The sequence below is a fragment of the Scyliorhinus canicula genome, chromosome 16, assembly GCF_902713615.1.
Source record: "Scyliorhinus canicula chromosome 16, sScyCan1.1, whole genome shotgun sequence".
Taxonomy (NCBI): Eukaryota; Metazoa; Chordata; class Chondrichthyes; order Carcharhiniformes; family Scyliorhinidae; genus Scyliorhinus; species Scyliorhinus canicula.
In genome coordinates, this window is record NC_052161.1 from 52557764 (window position 1) to 52582934 (window position 25171).

Consider the following 25171-nt stretch of genomic DNA (forward strand, 5'->3'; position numbering starts at 1 on the left):
TATCCAAGGTTCCCGAAACTTGCCATACTTATCCTTTTTCCTCACAGGGGTACTTATGCCCATCCCTCTTGAATTTGCTGGTACGATCAAACACCAGCGCCTTCCTTGGCACTCCATTCTATACACTTTCTTGATTTCAATCAAAACAGTTTTTTTTACCCTTCTCATTCTGGGTTTAAGGTTATTCCCAGTGTGGGAATAAATGGGGAAACTCTCCACCCACCATCTGGATGTGTACTTTTCATCAAAGATCACTGGGTGGGGGTTCAAGAATTCGCCACATTCCCACCAAATACCTCACCTGCATTGACAATAGAACCAAAGACCTTGCTCAATCCTCTGAATTGCATTGGGATATCCTTCTTCACTATATAAATGCAAGTTGTTTTTTAATCAGTTATGAGTTATGGGCGTCACTGGACAGATCAGTAGTTATTGCACATACCTAGTTGCCCTTGAGAAGGTGGTGGTGAGCTGCCTTATTGAAATGTTTCAGGCTCTGAGATGTAGGTACACCCAAGTGCTTTGAGGGAGCACGTACCAGGATTTTGACCGGGCAATAATGAAGGAATGGCAATATATTTTCAAGTCAGGATGATGAATGACTTGGAGGAAAACCTCCAGCTGGTGATGTTCACAGGTATCTGCTGCCCTTGTCCTTCTAGATGGTAACAGTCATTGGTTTTGAAGGTGCTTCCTAAGTAGCTGCAGTGTATCTTGTAGATGGTGCACACGGCTGCTACTGTGTGACGGTGGTGGAGGAATTGAATGTTTGTGGAAGGGGTACCAATCAAGCAGGGCTGCTTCTTCTGGATGGTGTTGACCTTCTTTAGTGTTGTTAGAGCTGCACTCATCCAGGCAAAGGGCGAATATGCCATCACATTCCTGACTTGTGCCTTAGAGATGGGAAATGGGGGCGGGATTCTGTGATCCTGAGGCTAAGTGTTGACGCCGTCGGAAACGCCGTCGGGTTTCTCAATGGCGTAAACACGGCCTCAGGATCAGCAATTCTGTCCCCTACAGGGGGCCAGCACGGCACTGGAGTGGTTTACGCCGCTCCAGCTGCTGATCCTGGCATCAACTGGGCGCCGCAGGATCCACGCAGTGGCACCGGTGCCAACACGCGCATGTGCAGTGGCTTCCTTCAATGTGCTGGCCCCGACGCAACATGACTACAGGTCCGGCACGGAAGAAAGGAGGCCCCCAGCCAGAGAGGCCAGCCCGCTGATCGGTGGGCCCTGATCACAGGCCAGGCCAGGCCATATCGGAGGGTCCCCCCGGGTTCAGACCCCCCATTCCACACACACCCCTCCCCCCCCCCCCCCCCCCCCCCCCAGGCCGACCTCCGACCCTTCCACACTGAGTTCCTGTCGGCCGAGAGCAGGTGTGAACGGCACCAGCGGGACTCGGCCTTTTTTCGACGGCCGTTCAACCCACCCCGGGCCGAGAATCGGCGGGCCGGCCTTGTAGAGCAGCTCCCGACCAGCGCTGCGCCAACCATGCTGGCACCAATGGCGCCGATCCTCATCTCTGCGGAGAACTGCGTGCTGGCATCGGGGTGGCGTGGCGTGATTCGCGCGGTCGCGGTGATTCTCCGGCCCAGCCTCAGGCTGAGAGAATCTCGCCTGTCGTATTTTTCAGTGTCACATTAAAGAATGTGCAAAGTAACTAGACCATCATAGATGTTACCAAAACACAATAACTTTACCTTTGAAACAATAGTGACATGTGATGCACCTGTCAACTCATTGATCATAGCTGAATAATCAAACTAATGGTTGCAAAAGCACCCATGATTTTTACCGTAATAATAAACCTTTTAGCTTTTATGTGAAATATGATGTTATTAATTATTTTTGGTCTTCATTAGAATGTAAACTGCTATATTGCATGCGGTGTTTTGCAAAGCATGTATACAAATAAATGCCCTTTTTCTTTTCTTTTAGGATTCCTTAGATATCCTCCAGAACCGATTCAATGTAATAGACTACCCGTGAGTAGAATTGTGCATTTTATTAGTATTTCATAGTTCCTTACTATCCATTATTCCATAGCAAGTGGTGAATGTTCTGTGTCCTGTGAAGGTGATTGATGGTGTTTTTTAACAGCACATGATGCAACAGCTTGTATTTTCTGTAATCAACCATTAAATAGGGAACTGTCGTTTTATAGGAGCATGAAGAGTAAATAGTGCGTTGGACAGGAAGAGGTAAAGGAGGACTGAACTGAAAGTACACTTACAGAGCAAGGCTTTTAAGAGGATTTTGAAGGAAGGGTGAGAGATGGAGTAATTTCTGCAGAGAATGCCCATCAGCAGGGTTATATTGAATGAGATGCTGATGTATACATTGCCAACTATCAGCATTTCAAGCTGAAGCATTGGGGACCTGGCTAAGTGAGTTTGCATTTGCTGATGAAATACACCGTGGGCTGGGCCTATGGTATCTAACTACTTGCGGATCCTGCCTTTCTGTTTGGGAATCGACAGTGACCCAGCCTGTTATGTTAGCAGCTGGAAGCAAGATAGGAGCAGCTCGTGGATGGTAATAAAATGGGGTAAATGAATGAGAATCGAAGTCGGAGGACGGTCATGAAAGGGGAAGTTGAATGGTAATGAAAGGAGGAATGAAGGTCAGTAAAGGAAATGGGAAGGGGCAAAACTGGGGGTAGTACTGTGGGGGAGGGTTGGGGCGAAGGGCAATGTGAGGAGCAGCACTTTTGGCTGGGAGAATTAGGAGAACTCAGGAACTGAGAGTGCTTGAGGATGGTGAGCATGAACTATGGAGGAAAAGGCAGGAGTGGTAACTGACCGAAGAATATTAGCTTAACAGGTTTTGAGGAGGAGAAAAGTGACAGATTGAATTAATGACGGTGGGGGAGAAGAGTGCCAGAGTGAAGTGGGAGCATTGAAGAAGAAAAGAGTGACCCCTCTGAAAGGGTGAGGAGTTTGAAGAGGTACAGTTTCGATGTGGCGAGTTGATAGGAGAGAGAAAACAAGGGGTGGAATTTTCCGGCCTCTCCAGCAAGTGGGGTCTTCTGATCCTGCCACAGCGAATCAACGTTTGGATGGAGCACTGCATCCGCCATGTCGAGACGTACCACACTGCGACCAAAAAATCCCAACCGGATAGTAGTAAGGGATCGATATAAGAACTGCAGCATGTGGTACAATGGTTAGCGCTGCTGCCTCACTGTGCCAGGGAACCAGGTTCAATTCCTGCCTCAGGTGATTGTCTGTGTGGAATTTACACTTTCTCCCCGTGTCTGCATGGGTTTCCTCCGGGTGCTCTGGTTTCCTCCCACAGTCCAAAGATGTGGAGGTTTCTGGATTGGCCATGCTAAATTGCCCCTTGGTGTCCAGGGATGTGCGAGTTGGGTAGGGTTATGGGGTTGCAGGGATAAAGGGGGAGCTTGGTTAGTGTGCTCTTTCAGAGTTTTAGTGCAGTTGATGGGCCGAATGGCCTTCTTCTGCACTGTAGCGATTCTATGAATTGCAAAAAATGTTAATGTTAAAATGTTGAGGGAGGTTTTGGGTAAATATTAAGTTGCTGATCATTTGAAAATCCTTAAATCTATTAACTGCTAAGTATAAAAATGCACCAAAATCTAGTCCTTTTACTGTAAAACCTAAAAATAGGCTGGACCATTTAGATATGCACCATCAATTTTATTTGCACCATCGCTGTTTGGGATTTCCCTTCAAGCATCACATTATACTTTCTGTTTTTATTCCACTGTTGCACATGGCTCAAGTTACAAATCCCATGAACTGTTTGTTGTCACGTGGCAATCATTCTTCTGGGGTGCAGCTTTTTTCATTTGGCACCAGCCTTTTTGATGGTTAACTTTCTCTAGTTTTCTATTTTGCCGCATAAGCCTTTGGTGCAGAAAGGGACTTCAAATGAGCAGAGCATGAGCTTGGGCCTATGACTGAAGGGTAATGGGCAGAATGGCCTGAGTTAGTCAACCTGTGTTCACAATCCTGTCCTGGTGCTCACCAGGACACTAGTACACTGCTTCTACAGTAACTCTGGTGGTGGAACAAGCGTTGAAGCCCAAGTGCTCATACCACAGCTTCAGGAGCCATTAGCTGATCCAATTACCCTGTGGTCTTGGGCAATTGAGGTGGCTGGAAGTTGCCAACTGTGACTGTATTCTTGGAGGTTTCATCACATGACTTAATTGCCCTCACACTCCAGCTATCTGGCCGGCACATCCATCCTTGTGAAGAACTTCCTTCCTAGGCCAATTGGAAAGTAGAAAGACTCCTTACCCTATTGGATGATGCTTGATTGCAAGTTAAACGGTGTTTTTTCACCCATTTTCAATATTTTAGAACTGACGAAGATAAATGTTCAAAGCAAATGACAAAAAAGCCCAATCCATTTTAATGTCCCTGTGGTTTTCCTGCAGAGTGGCACATAGTGATTCCCTGGAGATTAATCTTCAGTGCCTGGAGACTCCAGGCCAATCCTGGAAGTTTGGCCACCTAATTCATGTGGTAGTCTTATACGCAAATTAGGTCCACAGATAGGACTTTATGTCAACTGCCTAGAGGATACTCTGCCACAGACACCTTGTTCAGTAAATCTTAGTGATACCCATCTTAAGCATGTAATTCAAGTGTAAAAGTTACCTATGAAGGGCCCAGAGGGACAGGGGCACTTCATCAGGCTCAACAATGATAGACTGGGCCACTGCCAGCCTAGCTTCTGTCCTTTACATTCGCAAAAACATCCTGAACTCCCCCAGCCCAGATAATTTATTTGACTGTGGGCTGTCAACCTCTAGTTTGCCTGATCTTCACAGACCCAAAGCCAGTACACTGCCTGTGGTTTTCCACTTCTGATCAGATTGTAATGAGATCCAGCTATCAAATGGACCAGGTCTCACACGACAACTCCCAGGCATCCAGCTCACAGTCTCCATCATCCAGTCTGGTTACTAAAATCAACCTTTTATAAATCCACCTGTAAACTTAGTAAGAGAGAGGGTACCTGTTCAAATCCTATAAACTGATCTAGGGAGGTAGGTTTACATAGAAAATAGAAGCAGGAAAAGGGCCATTTGATCCTTCGAGCATGCTCCGCCTCCACTCATTATTATCATGGCTGATCATCCAACTCAGTAACCTATTCCTGCTTTTTCCCCATATCCTTTGATTCCTTTAACCCCAAGAGATATATCAAACTATTTCTTGAAAGCATACAATGTTTTGGCCTCAACTTCTTTCTGTGGTGGTGAATAGACAGCACTCTCTGGGTGAAGAAATGTCTCCTTATCTCAGCCTCTCTGGGTGAAGAAATGTCTCCTTATCTCAGCCCTGTCCTCAGACTGTGTCCCCTGGTTTTAGACTCCCCCACCATCAGGAACACTCTTCATGCAACTACTGTCTAGACCTGTTAGAATATTATAGGTTCCTATAAGATCACCCCTCGTTCTTCTAAACTCTAGCAAGTATAAACGTAACTGGCTCAACCTCACCACAAATATCAGTCCCGCCACCCCAAGAATCAGTCTGGTGAACCATGACTGCACTCCCTCTATAGCAAGAACATCCTTCCTCAGATAAGGAGACCAAAACTGCATACAGTATTCCAGGCGTAGTCTCACCAGGGCCCTGTATTACTGCAGAAAGACATCTCTGCCCCTGTAAGTTAATCCTCTCACTATGAAGATCAACATACCAAACTATAGCCATTCAGAAAATAATCTGCCTTCCTGGTTTTTCTACCAAAGTGGATAACTTCCCATTTATCCACATTATACTACATCTGCCACGCATTTGCCCATTCACCCAACCTATCCAAATCATTCCGAAGCATCTCTGCATTCTCCTCATAGCTCACCCTCCCACCCAGCTTTATGTCATCTTCAAATTTGGAGATACTACATTTAGTTTCCTCATCTAAATAATTAATATACATTGTGAATATCTGGGGTCCTAGCACTGATCCCTGCGGTACCTCACTAGTCACTGCCTGCCATTTGGAAAAAGATGTGTTTATTCTGACTCTTTGTTTCCCTTTTGTCAAACAGCTTTCTATCCTATGGAGTGACAGGTGGCACAGTGGTTAGCACTGCTGCCTCACAGCTCCAGGGACCCGGGACAATTCCCACCTCGGGTGACTGTCTGTCTGGATTTTGCACTTTCTCCCCATGTCTGCATGGGTTTTTTCGGGTGCTCTGGTTTCCTCCCACAGTCCAAAGATGTGCTGATTAGGTGGATTGGCCATGATAAATTGGCCCTTAGTGTCCAAAAGGTTAGGTGGGGTTACTGGCTTACGGGGATAGATGGGGATTTGGGCTTAAGTAGGGTGCTCTTTCCAAGGGCCAGTGCAGACTCGATGGGCCGAATTACCTTCTTCTGTACTGTAGGGATTTCTATTACTATTACAATTTTTAAAAAAAAATTAGAGTACCCAATTTTTTTCCAATTAAGCATGGCCAATCCACCTAACCTGCACATCTTTGGGTTGTGGGGGTGAAACCCACGCAGATTTGGGGAGAATGTGCAAACTCTACACGGACAGTGACCCAGAGCCAGGATTTGAACCCGGGTCCTCAGTGCTGCAGTCCCAGTGCTAACCACAGCGCCACATGCCACCCTTTATTACTATTCCTATGATGTACAACCCCCAATCCCATGCGCTTTAATTTTACACGCTAATCTCTAATGTGGGACTTCGTCAAATGTCTTCTGAAAGTCCAAATCTACTGGCTCCCTCTCATCAACTCTAGTCGTGACATCCGCAAAGAATTCCAGTAGATTTGTCAAGCATGATTTCCCTTTCGTAAATCCATGCTGAGTCTGTTCGATCCTGCAACTGTTTTCCAAGTGCTCTGCTATTAAATCATTCGCAATGGACTCTAGCATTTCTACCATTACCGACGTCGGGCTGACTGGTCTATAATTCCCTCTTTTCTCTCTACCTCCCTTTTTAAATAGTAGGGTTACATTAGCTACCTTCCAATCTGTTGGAACAGTTCCAGAGTGCATGGAGTTTTGAAAGATGGCCATCAATGCATCCACTATTTCTAAGGTCACTTCCTTAAGAACTCTGGGATGTACACTATCAGCTCTTGGGAATTTAACAGACTCCCATCTCAAGCAAATACCTAAAATCCACCATAGGAGGATGAAACCATGCTTCAAGTCATGGACTAGATGTGGACAAAGCCACAGGATGTTTTCCAGCATGTTTGAAAGGCTTGCATTTAGCCCGTGTTCGGATCATTGGACCTCCCAGTGGAATGGAACTTCAAAAACATCACACAATTTTAGGATACCAGAAAAACAGGGTTGACTGAAATGCGCACTGATTGAACATGCTTATCCATTGTGCTCCCTTTCCCTGATCGTGACCAGGCCCCTCTCCCCACAAGTGCTGCCTGATGTGTTGGCTCTCCTCCTATTTACAGAAGCGATACAACATTCCAAAACACCAATTATGATCCCCGATTTTAAGATGTTTTTAAAAGTTGGATAACCAGTTTTTTCAAGCAAGGCTTTACTTGTCGACTGAACACATTGGTGAATAGCTGATTGGCTCACCTTATACAAGTACAAGTTGAGAATTGAACCCAATCCAGATACTGTCGGTTCCCTTTATCAGTCAATGGACAGGGCTGAGCATGTGGAGACTTAGCTTTTCTTGTTCTGTGTGTGACACTCTAATTCCTCTGAATGCAAGGAACGGATTTTTTTTCCCAGAAAACAGAAGTTGTTAAGAGACCAATGACACGGTTGTTGAAGTTTTGTTTACGGGCATCTGGGGGATGACATCAATGCAAAATATTCCCCAAATCAAGATTTCTAAAAGCAAATTGTGAAAATGGTTCTTATTTCACACCCACGTGTGTTTTTAGGCCTTTCCCCCATGATAAACTTCCATTTTGGGTGTCTTTCCCCTGATGATACCCCTGCCCTGTGATCAACAAGCTCTTTCTACATACGAGTTCCACTTGAAATGTATTAAAACATCCCAGCTATCTGAAGAATGTGCTTGATTGACAATATCAGAATTCATTAATGTATGAGTGAATCAGTCAGGGGGAAATGACGCCATAAAGAAACAAAGAGAAGTTTTTAATGTGGTTCTACCAACAAAACCAAATTACTAATCGGCATGTGAATACCTAATCATATGAACTTCAATGACTGCTGTTAATTGGCAACCATGATAGTCACTTTACTGTTCATGGGATCTTGCTTTTATGAATCAGATGAATACCAGTTAATTTTCTTTCTTTCCTTCTTGAGGGAGGCAAGAAACTGGGAGAAGTCCCTGGGCAATAGCTAATGTAGGCAGCAGGGGTCTCGACTGCCAGCTGGAGAGTCAACAAGAGATCCGCATCTTCTGCCCTGGGAAAGACCCCTCACATTAAGTGCTGTTTAGTCTCTTATCTGGGCAGCACTGGACCTTCCTCAATATATAGGACTCATGAGAGCCAACTGAGAGCTGCTGGCTAATCAGAGGGCGACAGCCCTTCATTTGCAGTGCAACTGGGGAGACAGTGGTTGCTGTTGGCACTACATCTACCTGAGGCCTTGGATCGTCATGGACCAAGGCAGAATTGAGTGATGGTGGGACAGGAATTGGGGAAGGGTGGGGAGGGGCATCAGCAGCAAGGATGGGGTTGTGGCTTTCAGCAGGTCCCCCTCCCTTCCCATTGTTTGGTCCCTTGACCAGGCACCGAGTGTCTTTGAAGCAGGGACCCTCCCCATGATTTGCTTTTCAGGCTTCCTGTGTGAGGAGTTCCCTCACCTGGCATTGGGTGAACAGCCATGGTGACGTGATGAGGCCCTATTGCCCCCTTAAGGGCCTCAATTGGTTTGAGATTGGGAGGCCATAATTCTTCCCTCAATGGACTTAATGGAGCAGTGATGGGAAGGCAGCGCGGATGCCTGTCCACCACCCTCCCACCTGATTAAATGCCCCCTCACCACCAAACACACCATGGGGGAAACATCAGTACTGCCCTGGAATACCAGCCAAGGTTATTTACACAAAACCTGATGTCCCCAATGTGTTGGTTCATTCGGGGTACCTTAGCAAATAGCATTTACATGTTGAATGAAGACTTTCACTTACCGTGCAAAAGGATGTGTAAAAGGATTTTCTTTAGGTTTGGCAGAACCAAGAGACTGAAAATAGGTCGCTGTGGCTTACCACCCGTAAAGCCAACCACCAAAAATGGTCACAAGTTTGCGCTGAAAATATTTCTGTTGCAAATGTATTTCGGCGATTCCCTCCACTTCTCCATCAACTCATTCAGATGTGTGGAAACCTTCCGCACCACCTGAACATGAGATCTGTGCTCCGAAATTTGCTATCCGGCACAAATAATAGAGCACGACTTACCTCCTTACCTGACACACGCTCCTCATGTCAGTAACTGGGCAGATGGAAACCTGCATTATTTTTAATTCCCTGCTTGTTCCCACTCTTCCACTCTCAGGTCCCATCCTTACTCATACTCAGTGCTGCACCCAGTGCAATCTCTTCCGAATAGTGATCTACTTCCTTGAGTGTGGGGTGCCATTAAGTGTGTGGTAAGGACAAGACAAGAATTGTGCAGCTTCACATGCTCCTCTGATCAGTTCTCAATTTTCTCTTCCCCATTCCCGATGATTTTAAAAATGTAAGCGCTTCTTCAGCTGCTCAAACAATCACATCTCTTCGAAGAAATAGAGATAAATGTTTTAAATACTTTGGCATACCACAAGAATCTAAAACTGACTGTGCTCCTCTTGTTCTGCCTTTTCCAACCTGCTCTCGGCATTTTGCATCCCATGCCCTTCATCTCCTTTGACTAGCTGTCTGCCTTTGAATAGCTTCCAAAGCTTTTTTAGCTCAAGCTTTGACAACCAGCTGCTCCTCCTGAATTTCTTTTGTGGTTGGCCGCAGTCAGTGCAACATTTTCCTGAATAATTGAACACAGCTATGAAAGAATATGGTTGATAGGCGTACGTCTGTTCATTCAGATATCTGCATCCAAGCCATGGTTATAATGTCTGCAGCTACCAGCTCCCTTTAAACACCTTTCCCTGAAGAGCAGCACAACTCTCTTATGACTGCCAAAATGAGTTTTCACAGTGGTCTGGCAGTAACAAGGTTCCAGAGGTTGATGTGTTGGGTAAGCTGGGTCTACGAGGACTGCGTTTACTGCAGTGGTGAGAGAGACAGGCTTCCAACACTTGAAGAAATGCAACACCATTTTATTAATCAACTAACTATAATACATGCTAAATTGTGGGTTGACACTATGCTGACTTGACTGGAGACCTGAGGCTAATCTGACCAGACCATCTGACTACCACATGGTGTTTGTTCTAGTTGCTGTTCACGAGCTCTGACTGTCTCAGAGGCTGGATCCCGAACGAGCGGAAAACTAGTGCCCTCTTTATAGTGGTTGTGTCCTGTCTGGTGATTGGCTGCTGTGTTCTGTGTGTTCACTGGTCATCCTGTGTGTCAATCACTGCCTGTCTGCACACCATCATATACCTGGATGTATATTGTGACATCTCCCCCCCTTTTTTTTAAAGAAATGTGTTCAGGTCAATAAATAGTGAGTGTGTGTACAGGAGCCTGACTATATACAGAATATGCTAACGTATTTACATGAGAAGGTGTCTAGTGCAGATAGAGGGCAGATGACACATGAGAAAAAAACGATATGTACAGATGTGTAAACGATGAGATAACAAGGTAAATGCAACAGTCAGTCTATAAATTCAGTCTCTGTGGCGGGCGACGAATTCTGGTTGACCGCCTCAAGGGTGGGTCAGGGGCCGCTTGCACTTGAACGGGCGGAACTGCCGCCAATATAGAGGTCGGTAGAATAATTGGCAGATCGGTGGCCTCGTGGAAGGGAGTGTCCTGAGGAACAAGTGTGCGAGGCAGGACATCACAGTTAGGTGGGGGGCATGGAAGTCGATGCAGTGCCCGCATATTATGCCGAAGAAAGGAACCATCAGGCATGCGAACGAGGAACAATCTCGGGGCCACTTGCTTGACCACCACAGCTGTGGCAGACCAGCCACCGTCAGGTAGCTGAACACGAACTCGGTCAGCAGGGACCAGCTCGGGGAGATCTGTGGTGTGGGCGTCGTACGCCGACTTTCATTGGGCCCGAGACTGTTGCATCCTCTGTATGACCGAGAAGGTGTCAAGGTCCGGAATGTGGATAGCCGGCACCGTCGTTCGCAGTGTGCGGTTCATTAGGAGCTGCGCTGGGGACAGCCCAGTGGACAAAGGAGTCGCCCTGTAGGCTAACAGCGCCAGGTTGAAATCAGAACCCGAGTCAACAACTTTGCACAAAAGTCTTTTAAAGGTGTGGACCCCTTTTTCAGCCTTCCCATTTGACTGGGGGTATTGGGGGCTGGATGTGACATGCCAAAAATTGTACAGCCGGGCAAAATCTGTCCACTCCTGAATGAAGAAGCAGGGGCCATTGTCACTCATCACCGTGAGTGGAATGCCATGTCGGGCAAAAGTCTCCTTGCATGCTTTGATTACCGTTGCTGACATGAGGTCAGTCAGTTCAACCACCTCGGGGTAGGTGGAAAAGTAGTCCACTAGGAGGACATAGTCTCGGCCCCTGGCATGGAACAGGTCAACACCAACTTTGGACCATGAGGAGGTCACAATTTCATGCGGCTGTAGAGTCTCTTTAGACTGAGCCGGCTGGAACCTTTGACACGTCGGGCAATTTAGGACCGTGTTGGCGATGTCTTGGCTGTTGCCTGGCCAATATACTGCCTCTCGGGCTCGACGGCGACACTTTTCGACCCCCAGGTGGCCCTTGTGGATTTGGTCGAGGACCAACTCTCGCATGCTCTGTGGGATCACAATTCTGTCAAGCTTCATTAGGATGCCGTCTACCACCATTAGATCGTCCGTTACATTATAAAACTGGGGACACTGCCCCTTTTGCCAACCATCCATGAGGTGGTGCATGACCCGCTGGAGTAGAGGATCCCTGGCCGTCTCCTGACGAATTTGCACGACTCTTTCATCAGTGGCCGGAACGTTGGAGGCACAGAATTGCACCTGCACGTCTATTTAGCAGACAAAGTCAATCTGCTCACACGGTGTGGTGATAGATCTGGAGAGTGCATCGGCCACAATAAGCTCTTTGCCCTGGGGTGTAAACCAGGTCAAAATCGTAGCGGCGGAGTTTGAGGAGGATACGTTGTAGCCGTGGCATCATGTCATTGAGGTATTTTTGGATGATGTGAACCAATGGCCTGTGGTCCGTCTCGACCATGAACTTGGGGAGGCCATACACATAATCATGGAACTTGTCGATCCCTGTAAGGAGGCCCAGGCATTCTTTTTCAATCTGAGCGTATCGTTTCTCAGTGGACGTCATGGCTCTAGAGGCATATGCAACTGGGGCCCAGGAGGAGGAGTCATCCCGTTGGAGGAGCACCGCCCCAATGCCAGCCTGGCTCGCGTCGGTGGATATTTTAAATTCCTTGGCGGGGTCGAAAAACGCCCTGAGCTCACGCCACTCTTGCTCATGAGCGGGTAGCCACTGGAAGTCCGTAGTTTTTTTAACGAGATGGCGGACAGCTGTGGTGTGTGATACAAGGTTGGGGATGAACTTCCCAAGGAAGTTGACCATCCCTAGGAAGCGGAGGACCGCCTCCTTGTCCTCCGGGTTCTTCATGGCGGCGATCGCCAAAACCTTGTCTGCATCTGGCTGCACGCCGAACTGCGAAATGTGGTCGCCAAGAAATTTGATTACTGATTGACCGAACGAGCATTTGGCTCTGTTGAGTCTGAGGCCATGCTCGTGGATCCTGTGGAACACCCGCTTGAGGCGATCGATGTGCTCCTGAGGAGTTGTGGACCAGATAATAATATCATCGACGTACACTCACACCCCCTCGATGTCATCCATAATTTGTTCCATTATGCGGTGGAACACCTCTGAGGCGGAGATGGTGCCAAAGGGCATTCGGTTGTAACAGTAGCGACCAAACGGGGTGTTGAATGTGCACAGCTTTCGACTGGATGCGGCCAGCTGTATTTGCCAAAACCCCTTGGAGGCGTCCAGCTTAGTGAAGAATTTGGCATGAGCCATCTCGCTGGTTAGTTCTTCTCGTTTAGGTATTGGGTAGTGTTCCCTCATGATGTTACGGTTCAAATCTTTGGCGTCGATACAGATTTGAAGTTCCCCTGACGGTTTTTTGACATAAACCATGGAGCTAACCCAGTACGTGGGTTCCATAACTTAGAAATGACGCCCTGTTCCTGGAGGTCTTGCAGCTGCTGCTTGAGGCGGTCTTTAAGGGGTGCCGGCACCCGACGCAGTGTGTGAACCACAGGGGTGGCATTTGGCTTCAACAGGATTTTGTATCGGTAAGGGAGTGTGTCCATACCTTCGAACACGCTCTGGTATTGCGCTATAATGTCATCAAGTTGGGCCTGGATGTTGTAATCTGGAGAGGTTGTTGCCTGTGCGGACGACATGGTGTGAACCCGATGCACAAGGTTCAGGAGTTTGCAGGCCCGAGCACCGAGCAGGGAAGCTCTGTTGGTTCCTACAATTTCAAAACGCAGCGTTGCTTTTGAAGAACGATGGGACACCGCAAGCTGGCATGAGCCACTGGCAGCAATGGCATTGCCATTGTAGTCGAGGAGTTGGCAGGCCGGTGGAAGAATGCTTGGCTTGACGCGGATGGTGTCAAGGTCAGACTTTGAAATGAGGTTTGCTGAAGCGCCGGTGTCCTGCTTGAAGCGTATGTGAGCCTTATTGACCGTAAGGGTGACACACCACTCATCGTCCAGATCAATGCTCATTATTGGGAGTTGTTTCACCATCGTTGGGAAAGGCAGCGTATGCTTGGTGATGATGCCAACCTGGAATGGGGATGTGAAGCCCTCAGTGTCGGGATGTGGTAGACTGTTGGGGTCGGAGTCTGTGACGGATTGCTGTACAGACCAGACACTCCTGCGCTGTGGCTGGGACCGCTGTGTGTTGGGCAGTGGAGCAGATCTGCAAAGGGCTGCATAGTGGCCAAGCTTGCCACACTGGAGACAGCGTCGAGATTTTGCGGGACATTGCCGCTTTAAATGGGCGAAGCCACAGTTGGAACACGTCATGGCGCTGCCGTCAAGACGTTCCATGTGCCACCGCGCATGTGCAGTGCGGTCAAACGACGTGCGCACTTGCGCAGTTTGGTCGTCGGCCTCGCCGACCCCTCGGTCGTGGAGCGCATGCGCTGGAGCCCAGGAAAAATGCGCAAAATGGCCACCCTCATTCAGACTCAGGCCCTGCATTTGTTTGATGGCCTGCACCCGTTCTGCATCGTGGGGGTTTTGCCGTGCCGTTTCTGCCGCCTTGATATGGAAGTACCGGTTGTTAGCGTGCTCGTAGAGGACTCAGGTCTCGATGGCAATGGTAAGGGTGAGCTGCTTAACTTTTAGGAGCTGCTGGCGAAGGGGATCAGAGTGGACCCGAAAACGATCCGATCCCGAATGATGGAATCCGAAGTGGAGCCATAGTTAGATTACCCAATTATTTTTTCCAATTAAGGGGCAATTTAGCGTGGCCAATCCACCTACTCTGCACATTTTTGGGTTGTGGGGGCGAAACCCACGCGGACACGGGGAGAATGTGCAAACTCCACATGGACAGTGACCCAGAGCCGGGATCGAACCTGGGACCTCAGCGCCGTGAGGCGGTTGTGCTAACCACTAGGCCACCGTGCTGCCCTTGTGGAGCCATAGTTGCTTGGTTGCGCAAGGATGCGGAGATGAGTTAAAAAGGACTGAAAAGGTTCATCCTTACTCTGAAGCCTCTGCTGGAACACATAGCGTTCAAAGCTCTCATTGACTTCGATATCACAGTGGCTGACGAACTTCAGCAAGACTGTTTTAAACTTTGTCTTGTCCTCGCCTTCAGCAAAGGTGAAGGAGTTTAAGATGTGGATAGCGTGATCCCCGGCTGTAGAAAGGAAGAGAGCGATCTTCCTGGCATCCGATGGGGCTTCGAGGTCGGTGGCTTCAAGATACAGCTGGAACTTCTGCTTGAAAATCTTCCAGTTGGCACCGAGGTTGCCGGCGATGCGGAGCTGCGGGGGAGGGTGGATGTGTCCATGTTACCGGATGGCTGATCGCTGGTCAAAGGCAGACTATCTCAAGATAGGTCCGTCAAACTCGAGCATAACTCACTGGTACCATGATGTGTTGGGTAAGCTGGGTCTACGAAGACTGTGTTTACTGCAGTGGTGAGAGAGACAGGCTTCCAACACTTGAAGAAATGCAACTCGATTTTATTGAATGCTTAACTATAATACACGCTTTAACTGTGGGTTGACACTATGCTGACTTGACTGGAGACCTGAGGCTAACCTGACCAGACTATCTTACTACCACATGGTGTTCTAGTTTCTGCTCATGAGCTCTGACTGTCTCAGAGGCTGGAACCCGAGAGAGCGGGAAAACTAGTGCCCTCTGGCTTTATAGTAGTTGTGTCCTGTCTGGTGATTGGCTGCTGTGTTCTGTGTGTTCACTGGTCATCCTGTGTGTCAATCACTGCCTGTCTGCACACCATCATATACCTGGATATATATTATGACAGAGGTTACTTCTGAATTATGCAGGTTTCCTTCTGCCCAGTTAATCATGCAGGAAGTGTGTGATGTGTAAGGATACGAGTCATGCTCTATTAGTTATGTCGGTCGTGAACATGGATAACTGCCTTCACTTAACCTTGGTCAATGTGGAGGGTTCGTCGAATGTTTTATTATTTTGTGTGGCAGTTATTCTGATGCTGGTGTTTTCATTGACTGTCTCACCAACTTCCTGACATCATGTCAACACCATCCCATGGGACTTTCTGTTCTCAGCTCCCAGGAGCCCCTTTCCTCCGATCACCCACTTCAGTAAATGAAACATTCACAGATGCATCAAGGGAGTCAAAGGTTATTGGGGGCAGTCTAGAATGTGTTGGGGCAACAATCAGATTAGCCATGATCTCACTTGAGCCGATTAGAGTAGCTAAATAGTCTAGACCTGATCCGTATGTTTGTATGAATCAGTGGTCAACATCCCTTTAATGGCCATTGGGACTTTAATTGGTTTGAGGCAGGATTTCCATCCCTGCCAAGTGAAAGTGCCATCTCAAACAGTTACCAACCAGGCGAGCCGGCAGCTCTCCTGTCCAACAGCTTCCCCGCGGAGGTGAGTGGTAAGTTCATAACTTGGTGGAATGTCCGATGGACACTCGGTGCTTGACCAGGAGGATCCCCCCCCCCCCGTTCCTTCTACCTGAGGAAACCCTGAAACAGGAGAAAGGGGCAGTGTAACTGGGTTTCATTCTAGAATCTGACTGCCGCCTGGCAAGTGAGACAACATTTTCACCCTGATATGAGGGTAAAATGGAAACAAGCAGGTGCCTAATTTCATGCTGCCAATCACCAGAGGCTGACTGGAATTTTCCAGGCAGACTTTGAGACCTGTTTGGCCACAGCTGCAGCCGCAAGCTTCAGGGGGCTTCTCTTCCAAATGGTGACTCACCAGCAGTGACAATTGTTTATTTCAAATTTTTTTAAGTTTCAGAGGGGGCATCTCAAGGTGAAGAGTCTCTCCCTCTCTCTCCCTTACTTCAACAGTGGGCAAAGCCCCTTCAGTGGTGGGGGGCTTTCTATTCGCCCTTGAGCTCTAAGCACCCGCCCATAGAACCGTAGAGTTACTACAGTGCAGAAGGAGGCTTTTCAGCCCATTGAGTCTGCATCGACCCTCTGAAAGAGTACTCTACTGAGCCCACTCCCCCTCCCCATCCTCATAACCCCACCTACCCTACACATCCTGGGACACAAAGGGCCAATTTATGGCCAATATGGCCAAACCACGTGGCCTGCACCTCTTTGGACTGTGAGAAGAAACCGGAGCACCCGGAGGAAACCCACGCAGACATGGGGAGAATGTGCAAACACCACACAGACAGTCACCCAAGGCCAGAATTGAACACCCAGGTCACTGGCGCTGTGAGAAGCAGCAGTGCTAATCACTGTGCCACTGTGCCACCCGTTGTCCTGAATTGAATAGCAAGTGCGTCCTCTAGCCAATAATTGGCCAATTCAGTGAAAATCCCTGTCGGGTTACTGCTTCTGACACAGTGCAGTTTGGGACCTCAATATGATCCCATCAACAGACCGCCAAACCCAAAACCCTGCCCTAGAATTTTCACACTGATAAGATATAAATGAGCACCAGGTGATAGGGGAAGCATAAAAATGTAATCACTGTGAGCTTTCCTGCAACATTGCTTCAGGAACACACCCACAATTGTCAGGTCAAATCTCACTTCACCTGTAATCATTTACGTACAAAACAAGGAAGTCCCCAGGCACAGCCCAGCTCTAATTGTGGATACCTTACAGCTTTGGCTTCAACTCAGTGAAACTTTCAAAAGCCTCGATATTACTCTGTTTTTCTCTGAACCAATACTGAAAGAATGACCAGGGAGCTGGATTACTAAAAATGGATTTCAAACTTCCTTTTTCTACTGACTTTCCACAAGTCAATTTACTCTGCCAACCGACGCACACAGCCTGAGGCTCTCCAGTGTAGAAATACTCGACAACAACCAGGTGTAAAGTAGATCAGCAACATGAAAGGTGTAAGGTATGCATTATTTCTGAATTTTTGTGAGTAAATTGATTGAAGTTTGTGGAGAAAAGTATCAAATGCTGTAATCTGTAATTAAAAACAGGAAATGCTGGAAAAATCTCAGCAGGGCTGGCAGCATCTGTGGAGAGAGAAACAGAGCTCATGCTTCGAGTCTCTATGACTGTTCCTATTTTCAGCATTCGGAGTACTTTGCTTTTACTGTGTAATCTATTACAACCTATTACTACTGGCAGAAAAATATATATTTTGATAATCAGCGCAAACCTGTATGGAGGATACAAAATGTTGCCTAATTGCTGAATTTGGACCAGCTTGATTTTAAATGCCACTCCTTCAAACGTAGGTATGTAGAAATGTGTTGATCAGATCTTACGATTCCTAGATATATGCATAGGATCTAATTACATTTCTACATATGCATAGGATCTAATTACACGTTTACATATGCATAGGATCTAACTACAGGGGCTGGTTTAGCTCACCAGTCTAAATCGCTGGCTTTTAAAGCAGACCAAGCAGGCCAGCAGCACGGTTCGATTCCCGTACCAGCCGCGCCGGAATGTGGCGACTAGGGGCTTTTCACAGTATCTTCATTGAAGCCTACTTGTGACAATAACCGATTTTCATTTCATTTTTCATTTTTCACATATGCATAGGATCTAATTACGCTTATACACTTACATAGGATCTAACTTTTATATATGCGTAGCCATTGTTCTACTAGGAGTTTTTCTGGCTTCTGTTAAGAAATTAGATTTTTTTAATGTATGGGATGGGGGGAGGGGGAGGAGGGGGGTGAGGAGATATTTAATCTCAGGCAAACTAAGAGATTGGAGGATCCTAGCCCTTGAAATCAAATGCTACTGCGTAACGCTAATTTATGTTTTTCCTACTATGAGTTAATGAAACCTATTGCCTTTAACGCTGTATTCTAGTAATACAGAAGGCATGGCTGGCTTGATTTCCCCTTTATGAAGGGACAGTATTCAGTCTACTGTTCAGTGAAGCATCAGTGCAAAACAAATTTCACTCGTTTATCCTCCCCTTGTTCAATCATTCCAGCTCAAATTTGATAGTGACGGAGAGTTCTTGACTGGCCATGAGTAAAAGCAATGCTGCACCATTTAGATACCTGCCGGGATTTAAAGGAATTGAGGAAAAGCTCCTGAACTGGGAGAGGCGAATATCTTGATTTGCATTCTCAGTGTGTACTGTCTCCTAATAACGTCGTTATCCATTATCCTCTCGATGTTTATCCATTATCCTCTTGTATTCTTCTCAATCTATTCAGTTTGAAGAATTGATGGTTGGTAGGTACTGACTTGATCCATTGCAGATTACTAAGCATTCATTTTAAAATTTGCTGGTATCCAAAGGACATCATGAACTTGATACATTAACAGGATTTTTAAAAATAATAATATAATAATCTTTATTGTCACAAGTAGGCTTACATTAACACTGTAATGAAGATACAATGAAAAGCCCCTAGTTGCCACATTCCAGCGTCTGTTCGGGTACATGGAGAGATAATTCAGAATGCCCAAATTACTGAACAACACATCTTTCAGGAATTGTGGGAGGAAACTGGAGCACCTGGAGGAAACCATGCAGACACAGGGAGAACGCACAGACTCCACACAGACAGTGAACCAAGCCGGGAAACAAACCTGGGACCCTGGCGCTGTAAAGCAACAGTGCTAACCACTGTGCTACGGTGTTGCCCACAATTAACTACAGCTTCATAAATACAGGAATTATGAACTTTGAAAATATTTGAAACCACAGTTTTTCTCTGGGTGATATATTAGTGGTTTCTACGGTAAATGCGTCATAGAGTCCAAACTCACTGGGTCCCCTGTTTGCTCAATCTGGTGAAGAGCTGGCAGGTATCGCAGTAGGGACATTACAATTATTTCAAGATTGTTAGAATAAGGATGGAAGAATTCAGCACTGATCATTAAAATAAGAATGAACGTTGAGTTAGGACATCATTGAACTTGGATCTGAAGCCTGCAGTAATGACTTCTAACAATAAGAAATGAAGAACAACCTTTTCGAAAGTTATTGGAAAATGGTCTAGGACCTGTAAAACCGAATCTACAGGTAAAATAAGATAATTAGGCAGCAATGAAGACCTGCATTGTATTTAAACTCCATGAAGCTGTTTCCTACTTTTGGGTCATTAGTTTCACGATATAGCTCAAACTAAGTACAGGAGCTTCCTAGTGCTGGTTCTTGAGGGATTGGAACAATTCAAGTGTAAATCTCACTTGGTACTTTATGCCCATGGGTTATTCAGGGTTGAGGGAGAAATGGACATGTAGGCCTGAATTTTCTGCACAAAAGATCCGACAGAGGCTCAACTTCTAAAATCCTGCTCCTGAATCTGGCCTCCATCATTTTCACAGTGGGAGGGATCGGGCAGGTTCTAAATTGCGCATCTGTGGTTCCCAGAGGCAGCTGTCCACATAAATCAGCAGTTGCTTCCACTCGTGTGAGTTTGATGAGGCAGATGATTAAAACCTGAAGAATATAAATTAGATCAGGCAGAAGCAGATCAGAACCTTGTAGATTCAGTTGCATTGCCATGGTACCTTTTTGGAGATATGTTACCCCTTTGGATTTGGTCCTGGGGCACCTTTGGAAAAGATCAGGTGCCATTTGGTGACCCTTGGGTACAGATCATGTGTCATTTAAGATTCTTAAAAATAGACATGAATGTGTGTAAAATGCATATATACTCATTTGAACTGTCAAAACTATCAAAGCTGTCAAGGAACTGTTAAAGCTGTCAAGGGAATTAATTTGGAGTTTTAAGGAAACAGTGCTGCCTGTTTCACTTTACATAATCCTGACATAATCCTGAGGGTTATCATTATAGGACTTGTGCTGCATGACTGATTTTACAACCTAATGCTATCACAGTGAAATGCTGTCAAGTGAGCAGTTTGATTGACAGCTTCCAGTGGTTATAGAATCGAGATGTTTGTTTTCATAATGGATTATTTTAAGGAATTTCAATGTTTTGAATGTTTTTCAACAATAGGACTTTAAAGAAAAGAATTATGTGATTCAGTAGACACGTTACTATATGTCAGCATAGCTACTGAGGTTTGCCCATGGTAGATACTATGTGAGTTGCCATGGAGGGGGTAAGAGCAAAGATAGTTTGTGGGGAGCATGGGTTGACAGGAGTTGGGACTAAACTGACATAGAGCCAGAAATGGCTGGAGGATGAGGAGGGCATGAGTTAGCATGGGGAGTATGAAGGACTGTTGGATGTGGGTAGAGTTGGCATTGAGGGTTTAGGGGTCCAAGGGAATCGGTGGATGGTATAAGGTGGCTTGGGATGGCATGATGGGACATGGGGTGTGTATGAAGGCATGAAGGAGAGGTGAGGCTGGAGGGGACATTTCTGTTTGTGCAGCAAATTCAGGCCTATGTGCGTTCCGGCCAGCCCCCTACACACCTGGTCACTCCTAATCTAACCTGCCCCCATGGACCAAAATCCTAATTCCTGGGTCTCTGTTGTGCTGTTTGAGTTAATGAAGCTGGGAAATGTCTCGGCTCTGGGCATCTGACCTGAGAGCAAAAATCAAAGCCATATGTTGACCCCTGTCTTCCTATATCTTCAGCTTCATTAGAATAAAGCTAAACTTTAAGTATATAGTTGTCACAATGCAGATTGAAAAATCAAGTCTGAAATGACCTAATGTTAGACTCTGTAAAGGAAAATTAAGCATAATTTCTTTGGTGTGTCCCTAATCTACTGTCATGACTTTAGCAGATGAATGGAAACAACAGACAACCCATTAACAAGGCTTTAAATCAGTATTCCTAGGATTCTGCTGAAGATAAGGCAAGTGGTTGGAATAGCTTCCACCCACAATTCCCCCCCCCCCCCCCCCCCTTCCCATTCACATAAATTTCAGGTGTATGTTTATTACATTAAGACTGAGCTCCTGGACTATAAAACAGAACTGGGTAAGTGTGATTACGTGGTTACAAAAAACAATAAGGCGGTTTGGTGGCACATTGGTTAGCACTGCTGCCTCACAGCACAAGGGACCTAGGGTCAATTCTAGCCTTTGGTGACTGTGTGGAGCTTGTACATTCTCCCAGTGTCTGGGTGGGTTTCCTCCCACTGTCCAAAGATGTGCAGGTTAGGTAGATTAGCCATGCTTAAAACAAATTGCCCTATTGTGGCCAAACATGTGCAGGTTAAGTGGGGTTACGGGGATGGGGGGGGGGGGGGGGGGGAGTGGGCCTTGGTAAGATGCTGTTTCAGAGGGCAGTTGCAGACTCAATGGACCGAATGGCCCCCTTTTGCACTGTAAGGAGTCTATGAATAGATGGCTGCCAACACGAGCAGTGTTATATTTCAGTTTCAAATCTGTGTTGGCGAAATATAATAAAATAAGTTAATAATGTATTAAGGTATTAAAGCATTAAATGAATGTTTATCAAGTTAATATAATAAAGTTATTACATTCTGAGAGCATTGATATTGTAAATGTTTTGAAGTAAAAGGAGAAGGTTTTCAGCTGGCAGAGGGAGGGAATATTGAATATGATGGAGTGACTTTAAAGGCCTAAACAGATGTAAACATCTGAAGTAAATTGTTTGAGGGGAATAATAGCTAAATTGTTGATTAGACAATTACTATCATAAAGTTGTTTCTCACGGTTGTGCAAGGTTGTTTTAGCTCTGGGAGGAACTATAAACTGGCACTTGTTACATGGAGGCTTGAATGACTTCTGTGCTTTCCTATGTAGCATGTACGTGGCAATCGGTAATCAGTGTGAGCATTCAGCAGATCAAAGGCATATTCTGCAGCTTTATAGTAGGATTATCAGGGATATATCAGAAGTGTTCAATTCACAGCCAAATACACGAGAGTTATCTGCAGTTGAAGAGCGTTAATGTAGGTAAAAGCACCAGGAGAACAAGATTGGGCCAGGCCTGTGAAAAGAAGATGAATGGGATTGGGAGTGCTTTAACACAGTGCTTTAACACTGCCGAGGCCCAGGAGGGTTTGTGAAAACTGCTGATCAGATCAATCCAGTCCTGCACTTCATAAAACAAGTAGACGCATGTTTGGACTTGCTCCTTTCAACTGATGCTGTGGGTCCATATTGCAAAACTGCTGACTGGCAGATGTTTGTTATTTTAGTGAAAGCCCAGGAAGATTGTTTCACCTTTGCAACCTTCCCTACCACAAAACAGTTCAGTTATTGAGATTAATATTTCTCTGTGCTTTAAAGAAGGTTTTATTGCAGTTACATTGCTGGATGTTTAGATAAAAAGCACAGATCTTGCAAAGTTACATGTCAAAATGATGTCTTCAAGCATAAAAATGCTTTATATTTTTATGGACAAAAATTGGTAATGTTTTGGAAAAAGATTTAAAGGTCATAAATTCACAGAGGAATGTGCAGTAGTGTAAGGATGAAGATTGATGCCGCTGAGTACAAATCAAAGCACAAAATGAAGAGATAGCAGATTGATGTTAAGAAAAGCAGCCAGCAAAGCCACTAGGGTATAAAATAAGAGGTGAAAATGATCAGAAGTTAATATAATTCACTCCTAACAATTAGTAGAGAGGAAAATAATCCATCCAGAGGTTGAAGCCAAGAGGAATGGTCGGGGCAGGCACAGATGATTCTACCATTCTGAAAGGCCAGCCATAGGGTGGGATTCTCTGATCTGCCAGGCGCGTGTTTCTCAGCGGCACGCCGTTCGCTGATGACGGGATTCTATCTTCCCGCCGCTTGTCAGTGGGATTTCCCATTGAAGCCACCATGTCACCGGGAAATCCACAGGTGAGGGTGAGCTGCCAACGGGAAAAGTGAATCCCAAAGGTCGTAGAAATAGAACATACAGTGCAGGAGGAGGCCATTTGCCCCATCGAGTCTGTACCAACCCACTTAAGCCCTCACTTCCACCCTATCCCTGTAACCCAGCAACCCCTCCGAACCTGTTTGGTCATTAAGGGCAATTTATCATGACCAATCCACCTAACCTGCACGTCTCCCAACTGTGGGAAGAAACCGGAGCACCCGGAGGAAACCCATGCAGATACGGGAGAACATGCAGACTCCGCACAGACAGTGACCCAGCAGGGAATCGAACCTAGCACCCTGGCGCTGTGAAGCCACAGTGCTATCCACTTGTGCTACCGTGCTGCCCTCTCTCGGAGAATTTCGTCCAATATCTACTTCATTGACCAGCATTGTTAAAATAAAATCAGTCAATAAGACAGCTGATTGCAACAAATGCTTGGAGCAATTGTCGTTCTTAGAAATATAGTCGTATCAAAATGTTCTGGGTTTCATTTATGGTGTACGATCACATAACACAAAATAATTAAATGGGTGGTTTAATTCACGCACAAATTATCCCCTGTGGTGACACAAGAGCTAGAACATGTTTTTAAAATTCAAGTCAAGTGGAATCTTGCTATCTTGCCCTTGTTGTTCTCATATTTTAGGCAGAATTCTAAATAAATGTGGTCAATTTCACTGTGATTTACGAGCATTGTGTTTTTTCCATGTGAAACTGGAAGGGCTAAGTGCTCCATTCTACCTCCTCCATATGTTTCCAGAGCGTACGCTGTCTCGATGACTGAGTATACATACGAAAATATCGATGTGGGGTAGTAGATACAATATGCAGCACAATCTGTCTGCCCCCCCCAAATTACATCATTTGAGTTTTGTCCAGCTAAAGGCTCTTTGCTCCATTGTTCAGAGGGCACGATCTTCCCAAAAGAAACAAAGTGCCCGAGCGAGCGTGTTTAGCCGTGTGTTTCCCAGCACTCACAGTGCCGAGAAACAAGGGGCCTGAATGGGAAACACTGGCCAGGGCCACACATGGCCCCGTTTTGTACAATGGGGAGCTCCGCTCTCACGGAACTCCCTGTTGTAACGAGAGATCGGGACGCTATTTAAAAATGGCGTTCCAATTTCCAAGCCCCCAAAAGAATCTCCGACTCCCCCCCCCCCCCCCCCTCAGCCCGAATGTAATTTAGAAGGGTCCCCCGGCACCGCCCAACACAGACGGCAGGCAGCATTGGCCCGATCGGGCATGTGCAACAAATGTAAGCTTGGCACTGCTAACCTTGCACCTTGGCAGTGCCCATGCCAGCTGGCAGTGCCACTTGGCATCTTGGAAGTGCCATGGTGTCAGTTTGGCACTGCCAGGGTGCTGGCTGCCACTGCCAGTGTACCCAGATGGCACCAGCAAAACCACCCTGCCCAAAGGGCATGCAGTTAGGGGCTTCCGGTCCCCTTGGAGACCCCCACAAATGCCGTTCCGTCTGGTCCCCGTTTGTGGGGACCAGTGCCAAACGGCGCTCACCCGAGGTCCCAAGGCAAAGGGATTGAATTCCAAAGCCTCAGATACCTCGGAAATCTGCACATTTGAGTAAGGCTTACTGCCTCGCTCTAATATACAGAATTGCCAAAAAGTGAGCCCACCCATTGTGGGCGGGATTCACCTTGCAATGTCTCACAAAA

The 25171-nt window shown here is 46.4% G+C and overlaps 1 protein-coding gene across 6 annotated transcripts in view; it reads left to right on the forward strand.

Moving 5' to 3' along the window:
• blnk (B cell linker) overlaps positions 1 to 25171 on the forward strand; it is a 297279-nt gene that overhangs the window by 73420 nt on the left and 198688 nt on the right. For 4 of the 6 annotated variants that reach the window (XM_038821614.1, XM_038821617.1, XM_038821616.1 and 1 more), the window contains exon 3: positions 1947 to 1993. In XM_038821614.1, coding sequence (XP_038677542.1) covers positions 1947 to 1993 — 47 coding nt within the window. Of the gene's footprint in view, positions 1 to 1946; positions 1994 to 17344; positions 17646 to 25171 lie in introns of those variants that run through there. The other 2 variants (XM_038821619.1, XM_038821621.1) reach the window with 1 other exon arrangement.